General features: G+C 45.1%; 1 protein-coding gene across 3 annotated transcripts in view; it reads right to left on the reverse strand.

The window, feature by feature from the left end:
* Positions 1 to 12,877, reverse strand: part of FKTN (fukutin) — an 88,763-nt gene that overhangs the window by 2,112 nt on the left and 73,774 nt on the right. The window contains exon 11 of one of the 3 annotated variants that reach the window (XM_027616562.1): positions 10,385 to 10,484. In XM_027616562.1, coding sequence (XP_027472363.1) covers positions 10,385 to 10,484 — 100 coding nt within the window. Of the gene's footprint in view, positions 1 to 3,370; positions 3,443 to 9,509; positions 10,485 to 12,877 lie in introns of those variants that run through there. The other 2 variants (XM_027616561.1, XM_027616554.1) reach the window with 2 other exon arrangements.

The following is a 12,877-nucleotide window of genomic DNA, read 5'->3' on the forward strand; positions in this document are numbered from 1 at the left end:
AAATAAAACCGGGAAAAGTAAAAGTTCGTTGCAACTTAGCATTTTTTTTTTCCTAATGAAGAAGCTACAGTGTAGTAGAAAAGGTCTGAGCTTGATTTATGGATTTGTTTGTTCTGCTCTATATGTCTATAGACATATATGTATGTGTGGATGCAGAGCAAAATACCTGGAAGGATTCAGGCCGAACTGTTGACGGTGGGTCCTTGCGGGAGGACAGGGGGTTGGGGGAAGATAGAAAAAGGAGATGGGTGTGTTTTGTTTGATATAGGTGGGTAATATTTTACATATTTATAACTAGAAAGGATTCATATATTATTTGCTTCATAATAGACAAAAACTAAGAAAGTTTATAGGCTTTAATATAGAAAGACCTGGCTGTGAATCTCAGCTCCCAATTTCTTAGTTATATGATTCTGAGAAAATCAGTTAACTTCTTTAAGCCTCGATTTATTCTCTGGAAAATGGAAATAAAGCCATCACCAGGGTTCTTGTGAGGATTAAATAATACATTCTGTAAAGTATATAAATACATAAATGTGCCTGCTACATTAAGCACATAGGTGCTTAATAAATACAAGGATTCTCTTCCCTATACAGATGGGAAGGGTCATTACTCCAAAGAATAGCATTTTTCAATCAACTCTACAGCCCCAGGACCTTTCCCCATCCCCGTTCTTGTTGCCTTTCCTGCTTCTGTCTGGGTTGAAGACAGACGGCTGTGCTGAGAATCCAGTGTTAAGGGGAAGGCATGGCCGCCCAAGCTCACTGGCTGGCTTCAGGCTCCCTCCGCCAGCCACTTGGGTCTCTGCAGAGACACTCTTGGTAGGACCCATGATCCAATTACAATCATACGCACTCTGAGCTTACGTAACACTTACTGACTCTGTGTGCCGGACACTGTCTGCCGGCTGGATCCTGAAGAAACCAGTGCCTTGTGAATGGAAAGAGAAGCCCAGGGCCTGTAGGAGCAGAGAGGCAGCACCTAACCCAGGCATTCTGGGTGCCTTCTGGGCTTACCATGAATCCTTCCAAACTGAAGGGGGTGGACTAGGTGATCCCAAGGGCCTCTTTCTGCTCTGAAACGCCACAGTGCCTTGCCTATTGCCCTTGATCTCACTTAACTCATTTCTAAATAGCCTAGTCTTTCATCTACAGTGAAAAATATGGGTGTCGTCAGAACTGTAACCAAGTAAAACTAACATATGACAGTTTGAACCTAAATCAAGGGATTTTAAGATAGAAAACTATCCAGTTTTGCTTACACCGAGGCTGGCTGCTTTGCAGCCTGGACTGTGGGAGCAAAGTTACTTTCAAGCTTCTCTTGCCAAAAGAGGGTTTAGCTCACTCACTAAGTCAACTCTAGTCCCTTGTGGTGGTGGGGGCGGGTGTCGTCTTTTTCAAGCTGGAAGAAAAAGATTAAGCAGGATAAACTAACTGGTGTTCTCTTCTAAGAGGACTCAATCCTATTGTGCTAGAAGCAGACAGAGGAAATAAGGAGAGGAAAAGACAGGCTTCAGAAATGTAGCCTGCCATCCTAGAAGGAGATTAATAATGCCTTGTTGATTTATCCTCAAGGGTGTTACTCTCCTCCACAGGGGGAAATAGAAATCAGTTCTTTAACAAGCTGGGAAAATTCAAAGTAGTGGTCACTGGGAAATGACTAATGTACTCATTAAATCAAAGGGAAATTGCACTTAGTGCTTTTCCGGTTGTAAGGACTGATTATGGCTAAGCTTGATTTCAGAATAATTTAAGACCTTAAAAAATACACCAGATGCCGCAGAATCAGAAAACGTCTGATAGATGTCAAAACAGAGGTAAAACATGTTGTCTCAGGTCACATGGGGAGTCAGTGGCACAGCCTGTGTCCCACGCCTCTGTATTGATACATCTTTGTCACCACCGACTCCTGCTGGGTCAGGATACATAACATTTTTGCGGCATGGATTCTTTGGGCAGTCTGGGGAAGCCTAGGGGAGGACTCTATCCCAGAGCAATGATTTGAAACACGTAAAGTAAAAAGCCTTTGGTTCCCTTCTCAAAACAATTATTTTAAATGCATGAACTGAAATACATAGACACATAAAAATCACCAATTATAATAATTATTAAAATAATTTTAAAATGCAATACAGTAATAATATACTTTGTTTTTAATATATTAAATTATTTATTACCATACTTTCTACACAGTGATATATAATCAAAAGATATGCAACATCTGTAAGATGAAGGTATTTATGATTTTTGTTGATGACATTGTCATCAGTACTACTTTTTATTACCTACATTCCTAAATAAAGGAAATGCTAAATTTAGATCAAAGATTACTGGAAATAAAGATGTAATTTTTTTCCCATCCAAATATATATAAGCCCTGATTTCTAATTACATGCCTCTGGTTGGGTGGATGTCACAGACCTGGGATTAGGGATGCCTGGGCAGGAGGAATGCAATGGTAAACATAATAGGAATATAGGTGTACACAAACTTCTCTCTATTATATTGTCACCACTGAAGGTAACAAGTTACCAGAGAGAAGAATGACAACTATGCCCCTACAGAAAGGGATGCCCCCAGTAGGGATTGCTTGCTTTTTTATGACAGTGGTTTCTGGACACAGAGCCTGGGGCAACAAGAAAGGGAGCGCACAGGCTCACCGCTAACATTCCTGCGGTGGCCTGTCCCAGGCATTCAGACTCATATGGCTCTTCGTTCATAAGACTTTAAATTTCTCCTCCTGTCCTTTGGTCATGTGTATTTGTCTCTTTCATCTTTTTCATGAAAATAAGTGAAAACAGACTCCAGAAAGAGAGAGATGAAAGGTGGCTTATAGAGTTGGGTTAGGGGAAGGTGCCTAACCTCCAGCACTGGGCATAGCTTTGCCTTTTGAAATCATTATAGAAGTAACATGTGCTCACCCAAGAAACAAACAAACAAACAAACAAGCAGTACACAAGTGTATAAAGTAAAAAAATATAAAGGCTCTCTATCTATCTATTCACTCTTACTCCCCAGCAGCAGCCAGCTTGGTGTCTATAAATATAATATAGATCCTTTAGACAGAATACATATGTCCTTTAAAAATCAGAACACATACTATTATGCAAATTACTTTTCTCCTTAGACAACTCTGCACGTTGGTGTTCTAAATAAATACACTTACCATGAGTCACAGTCTTTGGGTGGGCACCCCGCGCTCTGGGAGAGCTGCCTGTTCCACCTGCGCCTCACCGCCTGATGCACCTGAATACTCCACCCACCCCACCCAACCTGAAGCCCCGGCTTTTCCCTTTTTATTTTTATAACCTTCGCTCCCGCTAGCCTGAATGCGGCGGCCAGGAAAGCATCTCGCGCTCAAGTTTCGCACCTGCCAGGTGCGGGGGAGTAGCTCACCCGGACGCAGAAGCTACCCAAACGGCCCTCCGAGGTACTGCGGGGTGTCTCCAGCATCGCATAACAAGGTAAAGCGGCCAGGCCAACACGCACAAGGGCATCGCTTTGCTCCCCCCGGAGTCGCGCCACCCCCCCCACCCACCCCTCGGAAAACCCCCAGGTCTTCTCACTGAGTCGACTTGGTAGCTGCTACCAAGTCGCCTCCACACCTCTGTCCTCCCGGGCGAGTGCGGCTCGGACTCCAGGGCTGCGCGGGAGACCGGCTGGCCCACGAGCCCGGCCCCGGCGGCACCCACGTCCCTTCAGGATCGACCCACCTCCTCGCCAAGAGCCCGGAGACCGCGCCGTCGTTGTCGCCGTCGCTGGCCGTGTGCGCCCTCGCCTGGACGCCGCGCCTCCGCCGCTGCCTTTATAGGACACGGCCCTTTGTCTCCGCGACCCACGGGGCCCCTTCCCGCCCGTCCCTCCCCACTCCCTGCGGCCCTGCTTCCCAGGCCCACGACCCTGACCCACTAGATCAGGTTTTCTGGGGGTGGGATCCGAAATCTGCGTTTTTACTAAGCATTCCAGGAGATGAAGATGCCCAGCGAAGTGTAACAGTCACTGCACTGGGCGGATACCCGGATTTATGCATCTCGGGGTCCACAGTGCCCAGCACACAGCTTGGTTATTTCAGTGGCCTTCTACTTGGTCTTTTTGCTTCTATGCTTGCTCTTTCTGTCTGCTATCCAGCATCACTCAGAAGGATCCTGTGAAAATCCAGTTTGGATTCCTGTCACTTCTGGTTCAAAACCCTTAGGTGGCTCTCCATTTCACTCAGAGTTAACTTGAAGTCTTCACAATGGCCCCTTTTACTGACCTGTCTGTTCCTTCTCTCCCTGTGGTTTAATCAAATGTAGCCACTCTGACCGTTGTTATTTCAGGAACACACCAAACACCCTCCTGCCTCAGGGCCTTTGCACTCTTGTCTCTGCCCGAAACACTCTGCCTCCAAGTTATCCACATAGTTTCCCACCCCCCACCCCACCTCCTTTCATTCATTCCACCCTTATTACTGAGCAACTTATAACATCCTTATTACTAGTCAACATTGGTTGATTAATGAATGGATAAGTAATGAATTTCTAGATATCACATTCTCTGAAGGTCCCAGAATAGGATTTGGTACGATAAACTCACAATGTATTACAGATCAGCAGTTAAGAGTAAAGGACTCTGGAATTGCATTACCCAAGTTGAAATCTCTGGTCTACCCCATTTATGTGACCCTAGGCAAATTATGTAACTTCTCCCTGCCTCAGTCTCCTCATCTGGAAAATAGGGACAATGACAGGATTGTAAAGACAACTACCAGCTCCCTTCCCTGGGAGAGGATTGTATAGCCCCACCCATTGCCATGGGAGGGACAGTGCCTCCCCATAGGTGGGGGGAGAGGACCGCCCCACCCAGGGCCAGGCTTGGCCATGTGACTTGCATCAGCCAATGGAATGTGCGCAGACCTGCCATCTGTGGTGATGGAGTGGGAGCTTTAAGAGTCATTCCTAGGGACGCCTGGGTGGCTCAGTCATTAAGCGTCTGCCTTCAGCTCAGGTCACGATCCCAGGGTCCTGGGATGGAAACCTGCATTGGGCTCTCTACTCAGCGGGAGGCCTGCTTCTCCCTCCCCCACTCCCCCTGCTTGTGTTCCCTCTCTTGCTGTGTCTCTGTCAAATAAATAAAATCTTTTTTTTTTTTAAAAAGTGATTCCTAGTTGGGCTATCATGAGAAAGTTATGTTTGGGGTTGCTCTTTCAGCCCGAAAGCCACAGAACAAACCCATAACCAACCACAGCCCTCATGTAACATGAGTGAGGGGTAAATTTTTGTTGTTGTAAGCCACTGAGACTTTGGGGTTCTTTGTCCCCCTCCATAAAAAAATGCCATTCTTATTATAAATTAAAAAAAGCTGTTGTGTGCATTGCCAGAGTCTCAGGAGGCAGGAAGGTGAAGAAAACATTCCATCTGCTTTCAAGGAGTTCACAGGCTTTGGGAGGGAGAGGCATGACAAAAATGACTACAAAAGACAGTCTTGAGTGCCAGAGAGTGTGATCTTGGAACTGGGGAGGCACAAGATTCTAGCTGGAGGATCAGGGATGGCTTGTGGGAGCGATGGCATTTAAACCAGGCCCTGAGGCAGGGCTGCCTCTGACATTTGTGGGATCCAGGACAAAGGTACAACTAGAGACTCCTGACACATCCCCATTCTTTTCCCACTGCCCAGCTCTGTTCTGCTCTGTGAAGGGCCTTGAGTGGATGATGTGGACTCCCAGCCCACATGGACCTAAGGAAGAGCCCTGTGCAGGCTCTGAAAATGGGCTCGGGGCCACTGGAGCAGAAATCCAGGGGTCCTGGATACCCAGAGTGGGGTCTATATCCAGGGGTCCTGGATACCCAGAGTGGGGTCTAAATCCAGGGGTCCTGGATACCAAGAATGTGATCTGGAATGTGGGAAATGGGCCCCAGATGGGTATAGGAGGAGGGCGAGTACAGGGCGATCTAAAGCACATCTGAAAAGGCAGGGGTCCCAGTGGCCTGGGTACCTGGGTGGAAGGGTGGGGAAGACTGCCAGAATCCCCTGGGGAGGAGTGGAGGAGAAGACAGTCCATGTGAAGCCAACTGTGTGGACGGAAGATGGGAGCGGTATGTTTAGATTTACAGGTTACAAGGCTCATTCTGGTGGCAATGCAAAGGATGGACTGGAGGGTAAGTTAGAGAAAATTAATTGGTCAAGTTGTGCACAAAGGGGGCCTTTAGAAACACAACTTGGTATTTCCAGCAAACATCCCCAATTTGTCTTCTCTCTGCCCTTCTGTCTTCTCTGTGTGCTGTGGAAGGGGCACTGCGTCCTCCCAGTACCCAGGTTTTTCTACCAGGCCCTGTTATATCACAATTCTGATAAAGCGCAGGTTATATTTTAAACCAAGGACCTATACTACCCTCATCTTAGCCAAAAACCTGTAAGGGAATATATGTGCTTAATGGCATATTCTGTGAGTGTAAAAAAGAACTGTGGCAACTGGACCACAAGATCAGGAATGTGTGAAGCAAGATGAAACAAGAAGCTGTAAGGGGGATCTGTGCACAGCTGGACATGAGCTGCAGAGAAAGGGGTACCCCTGTGCTGGTACACGGGGACCAGGGTCAACATCTGTTTTCTTCTCAAAACTGTCTTACACGTTATTGTTGCCTTTATCATTTTTAAAATGGGAAAACATTTTGGGGCCCCATACCACTAGCAGTGATTCTTCAGATGATGGGCCCTCTCCCATCCTGGTCTCCCAGTGCCAGGAGTTAGGGGCTAGGTCCGGGACCCCAGGGGAAAGGGGTTGAAGGAGGAATTTACATAATCCGATTATTGGGGGATTAAGTTTGGGCAGCTAAACGCCTCTGTGTGCTTGAGCTAAAACCCTTACTATTCATGGCTCTCACTGCCCCCTGGAGAGACTGCACCTGCGGACTCCTGGCCAGGGAAGGGCAGTTCGCTAGGAGAGCCTGGTTTTACTGGCTTAATTGATCTGTCTGGATTAGCCGGTGAATACTGGACCTCTAGTCCTATGTGCAGGGGTTGTCAGCCTCGGGAGAGACGAAACCTGAGGTTTTCAGAAGGGAATTCTCTCAGCCCAGGTGGTTGTGGGCCAAGGTCATTTTGGCTGGAGGTCAAGCATCAGCCTTATTTATCCAATCTTAAAACTCCTTCCTCCCCTCTCATTCTTAACTCCTTTCCCAATCCCCAATTCTGCATTTCCAGGCCCCAATCCATCCATCCATCTCTCCATTCGTCCATCCATCTGTCCGTCCATCCAACTGTCCATCCATCCCTTCTTCCATCCACCTATTGTGTATGCAGCCATCAATTTATTCATCACATGAGTTAGCTAGTTCTTGATAGTTAATAGAATTCACTAGTAAATCCTTTTAGGTAGGTTTTGTTCCTTCAAGTGTTCTATCTCTTAAGTTAATTTTGGCACTTTGACATATAAACTTTGACATTTTCAGAATCATTAATAAAGTGTTTTATACAGCTATTTGATGATTTTTTTTAAAGATTTTATTTATTTATTTGACAGAGAGAGACACAGTGAGAGAGGGAACACAAGCAGGGGGGATGGGAGAGGGAGAAGCAGGCCCCCCGCGGAGCAGGGAGCCCGATGTGGGGCTCGATCCCAGGACCCTGGGATCATGACCTGAGCCGAAGGCAGATGCTTAACGACTAAGCCACCCAGGCGCCCCTATTTGATGATTTTTAAAATATATATATATCTGGGGGCACCTGGGTGGCTCAGTTGGTTAAGCGTCTGCCTTTGGCTTAGGTCGTGATCCCAGGATCCTGGGATCAAGTCCCACATTGGGCTCCCTGCTCCGCGGGGAGCCTGCTTCTCCCTCTACCCCTCCCTTCCGCTCATGCTTTCCCTCTCAATTAAATAAAACCTTTAAAAAAAATGAAAATAAAAAAATGTATCTGTATTTGTGTTGCCTTTCACAGTCTTCACGTTATGTATTCTCTCCTTGATTAGCTTTGCAGAAGCTTATACATTTTATTGTTCTTTTTGAAAACTACCTCTGTGTTCCAACATTTTTATGATTTTCTAGTGTATTAATGTCTACTCTATCTTTATTAAATCTGCTCTTTCTCACTTGCTTATGCTTATTTTGTTCTCTCTCCACCTCCCACTCTTAGATTGAATGTTTATTTTATTAATTTTCAGGCTATGAATTTTTTTCTGATATACCTTTGGTGTCATTCTGTGTTTCCATTTATACTATCATTGTCATTAGTTTCTAACATCTGTTGTTTATTTTAATTTTTAGTTTTGAAAGTATTTTTAAAATTTTTTTTTTTAAGATTTTATTTATTTATTTGCCAGAGAGAGAGAGTGAGACAGGGAACATAAGCCAGGGGAGTAGGAGAGGGAGAAGCAGGCTTCCCAGTGAGAAGGGAGCCCGATGCGGGGCTCAATCCCAGGACCCTGGGATCATGACCTGAGCCAAAGGCAGGTGCTTAAAGGCTGAGCCACCCAGGCACCCCTAAAATTTCTTTATTGTATTTTTTGGTAACAATTTGCCATTAATTTCCAATTTCATTGTGGTATAGTCAAAGATATGCTCTGTATATTTTTTGCTTTGGGATATTTATTGAGAGTTTCTCTTTGGTAAAACATATGATTAACGGTTATAAATGATCCATAAGCAATAGAAAAGGAGGTAAATATCCTGTTTGAAAAATAAAATGTTTTTATATACATCCATTAAATTGATCCTTCACATCCGTCTTGGGAGTTTTGGTCTGTTTTAATCCCTTTGACAGAGTTGTATGAAAATTTCCCTCTATTGCTCCATGTCTGTTCCTTCCTTTCAGTTTTTCCAGGACTGCTTGCTTTAGATCTTTATATTTTAAGATACAATGCATTTGACACATGAAGACTCAAGGAAGTTTTATTGATTTAGAGAATAAACCCCATATCAATATAAAATTGGCCCTCTTTGCCTTGCTTCTTATCACGAATTTTATATTATGACAACCTATTCTGCATTTTCCAAATAAAACCGTGCTCGTTCTTTTACAGTTAATTTGTGGGTGTGTGGGTGTGACTCTTGGTCCTAGGTTTTATCTTTCTGTGAAACTTTATTTGGTAAATTAAAATTCCTTTGACTCTGGTGTTCTAAAGGAGCCTCATCACCATGGTGAATTCTTCAAAGCAAATTTCTTTCTGGTTTACTTGCTCATTGGCTTGCCCGCTATACACTGTAAATGTCAAGAGGGCAAGGACTTAGCTTCGTTAATCACTAAACCCCACAAACTGTGTTCACTGCACATAAAAGCTGCTTGATAAGACATTTGTTGAATGAATGCAAGACAGCGCTGACTCATTTCTCCAAACAGCTGTCCCCAGCCTGCCCCGCTTTCTGTCCCAAGACACATAGCTTGTTTCTATGAAACGAATGCTTCCAAGGCCATGGGAGGGGTTTGGATGATTGTTTGTTTTTTTAAGGAGAAGAGAGGAGCATTCTGGCTGCTGGACACAGGGGGTCAAGAAAAGATGTGAGGAGACTAGCTAGCAGGCTGTGACAGGAGAGCAGGAGAGCGGATGCTGCTTGACCTAGGGGTGATATCAAGCACCAACTGGGGGCCAGGTGCCAAAATCTCTATCCCATTATTTTGCACTGGGTACTAGGTGTCATGCAAGGCATTACACCCAATTTTTCCATTTAATATGAGAAATTATATATTTTGATTAAAAGTGACATAACCGTTATCATCCTTGACAAAACAAAACATGGCACCCAAGCAAGTGAAATACTAAAAAGTATGCCCAAAGAAGCAAGACTTCACACGCAGCTGACTCTGTTTTACCAGTGGTCCTTAGACAAACATCTTCCCAGAGCCAGCAGAGGCTGTAAATTCTCATGGACATTAATGTCACTCCATTCATAGGACCCACAGAGCCACTTAGTGATTAGCTCACCTCCTCCAAAGCTCTTCCTGCCTCCCCTTCTCTAACCTCTTGCAAATAAAAAAGGAATAAAGCAAGCAGCTGCAGAGGAGAGCAGGTGATGTAGGAAAGCAGGGCATCTGGAAGGAGAAGTAAGCTGACATGGTCCACATCTCTGTGGGAGCACTGGGAAGGTGCTTGGATGAGTGAGAGCTTTGGTCTTCTATCGTAAGGAAAGAGAGATTTGGCTGCTTTATCATCATTTTTGGACTTTCCTGAGGTCATTCCCTAGTCATGACAGAAAAGGAGGGATGCTAGAATCTGCAGGCCAGAGTCTCTGATGTACACTGGCCTTGTGGCCCTGGACATACTCACAGATAGAAACAATCAAGGAAAAATTGATGTTGATTTAGAAGGAAACAAACTTGCTGTCCATTGGGTTTTCCCCTACAGCGTACAGTGACTTTAGCTGACAAAGGAAGAGAAACGATATCACTCTGTAAACGAAGTTATCCTTTCTTGGAAGATTGCCACAGCCTGCCATCAGACATCCTGCATTTCAGAAGCAGCCAACATTGAATCTCAGGGATGATCCTGCACTGGATCCAAATGTAAGGCCCTGTTTGAATAAAGAAGAGGGGAAGGGTGAGTGATTGTAGATGGATCTACAATCAGATTTCAAAGATTTGCAAAGATTTCCTGCACTGTTGTAACACTGTCTTCTTGATGCCTTTTCTTGTTTCCTCTGTTTTCTCTGTCTGCTGTCTAATCCTGCGCTTTGTCTGGGAGAAGTACAGTGATAAGGTTACTGGTTCTGATGGCAAGTAGGATTTAATTAATTAATTAATTGCTTTACAGGCCCATGCTGCTTTGTTGCCTTCCCATTTAAACTGGCTACTTATCTAAGAAACAAAAAGCTGGCAGAATTGCCAAACAAACAAACATATTTTACCCTTCTGAGGCTGTTTTCTATAACATGGGAATCACAAATACTCATTGATGTGCTCAGAATTAAGTGGGATAGAGTACTAAGCAATACCAATGAGGAACAGCTAAGAGAAGGCCTTTGCTGTGGCTGCAGAGGCAGACTGATGGGTGTCTGAACCCTTGCTCCCACACTAGTCTCCCAGTTTCAACTTTCTCAGCTGTGAATTGGAAACCTCGGCTTCATGGCTTACTGTGAAGATTCAGTGAATGATCTGGAGTAAATGCTTAAAAACGGTGAGAACAGGCATCTAATAAAAGTCATAGTTGCTCAATAAACAATTATGTTTTCATTTTTATTGCCAGAAAACCTCTATCCAAAAACTAAATGGAGAGTCTGAACACATGCCTCTAATATCCTGCAGAGGGCACTTTCATTTTTTTCTTTCATTTGCCCAACCCAGCCATTCCCGCTCCCACTTATTTATTTCCTTCTAGTATTTGAAGCAAACAGAGCCCAGAGCTGGATGAGGGAGATAACAAAGCGGGGAAAGAAAAGCTTCTCTTGAGCATCAGGTTCTCTCTTACAGTTAATTGCCACTCTCCAGCTCCCCAGACCCAGGACCCCTTGGTAACACCCAGACAGACACAGGCACACAAATATCTCCCTCAGGACACCTGGTGTTGAGGCCTGTCCAGAGCAAATGTTGACCATTGCAACAGAAAGCGGGGCACATAACTGCCTCAAATGAGTGGGCTTTTCTTCCCATAGTTACAACTAGAGAGATGTTCAGCCCTGGGTGTGCCCAGCTGCTGACACTCTCAAGACCAGGCTGGTTTGGCCTTCACTCCATAGGCCTGGAGCGGAGAGTGCTATTTCCAGCCAATAACCCCAAGGGCAGTGGGAAAGCAAGGAGGTTGGGGGTGAGCAGAATCAGGTACTGGAGAAAAGAAAGAGGTGGGGTGTGACTCCCCTTCTCCTCTTTATATTCTTTGGTCTTTGTCTAAGAAACATGACTGATCAAATGGGTCCCCTAGATGGGGATTTGGATGCTCTGTGGGCAACAGATAAGAGTGCAGCCTTCTTACAGAAAGTAAATTCATTGAATACTCTCCATAAAGTCAATAATGTCAGGCTTATCAGCTGTCCTCATTCCCCACTCAGCCCCCTGGGGACCAGACTCGAAATAAAGGCCACAGCTCCAGGGGCTGTAGAGTGGAGGCACAGGATGAGGCTGGGAAGGGGCCTCTGCCCCGCTGGGCTATATTTTAGGCAGGTGGGGGAAATCTGCCAGGCCTGAGCTTCCCAGAGCCCTCAGCTCTCCAGACTGACAAATCCCAAACCAAACACATCGTTGAGGGGATGAGGCAGGCACCCCCTTAGTCCTCACATTCAGCAGATGTTTTCAGGATGCTCCACTGGGGTCTTCTTAGGACAATTAGAGGATTTTTTTTTAAATTTTATTTTATTATGTTATGTTAATCACCATACATCATTAGTTTTTGATGTAGTGATCCATGCTTCATTGTTTTCATATAACACCCAGTGCTCCATGCAGAATGTGCCCTTTTTAATACCCATCACCAGGCTAACCCATCCCCCCACACCCCTCCCCTCTAAAACCCTCAGAGTCCATAGTCTCTCATGCTTCGTCTCCCCCTGCGGATTTCCCCCCAGGATGTTATTTTAAATGTAACCAATAAAAAACCTACAGAGGAAACCTTGATTTCTTGCCACAGTTCTCACATTTGCTTTTCATAATTCAGATATTTTGTGCTACCCAAGAACACATCCATCTTTTTCAGCTGGTGGAGATCTGGTTTCTTTGCAAGTTGCCTGAAATAAGTCAATTACCAGCTCAAGTTTCAGATTCTGAACGCACATTGTAGCTGAATTAGACTGGTTTTTTTTTTTTTTTTTAACAGAATACAACCTGTGCTTGGCTCCTCTCCTCCTACACTCGACACCCTAGGATCCAAGCCGGCAGTGAGGCTGGCCCAGACCTCATCAGTGAGTAGTCCCAGCTTCAGCTCTCTGACCTAGGCAGCAGAATCTGGCTGCGTGGAAATGGGGAAGAGGGAAAACAA

The sequence above is a fragment of the Zalophus californianus genome, chromosome 13, assembly GCF_009762305.2.
Source record: "Zalophus californianus isolate mZalCal1 chromosome 13, mZalCal1.pri.v2, whole genome shotgun sequence".
In the NCBI taxonomy this organism is placed as follows: domain Eukaryota; kingdom Metazoa; phylum Chordata; class Mammalia; order Carnivora; family Otariidae; genus Zalophus; species Zalophus californianus.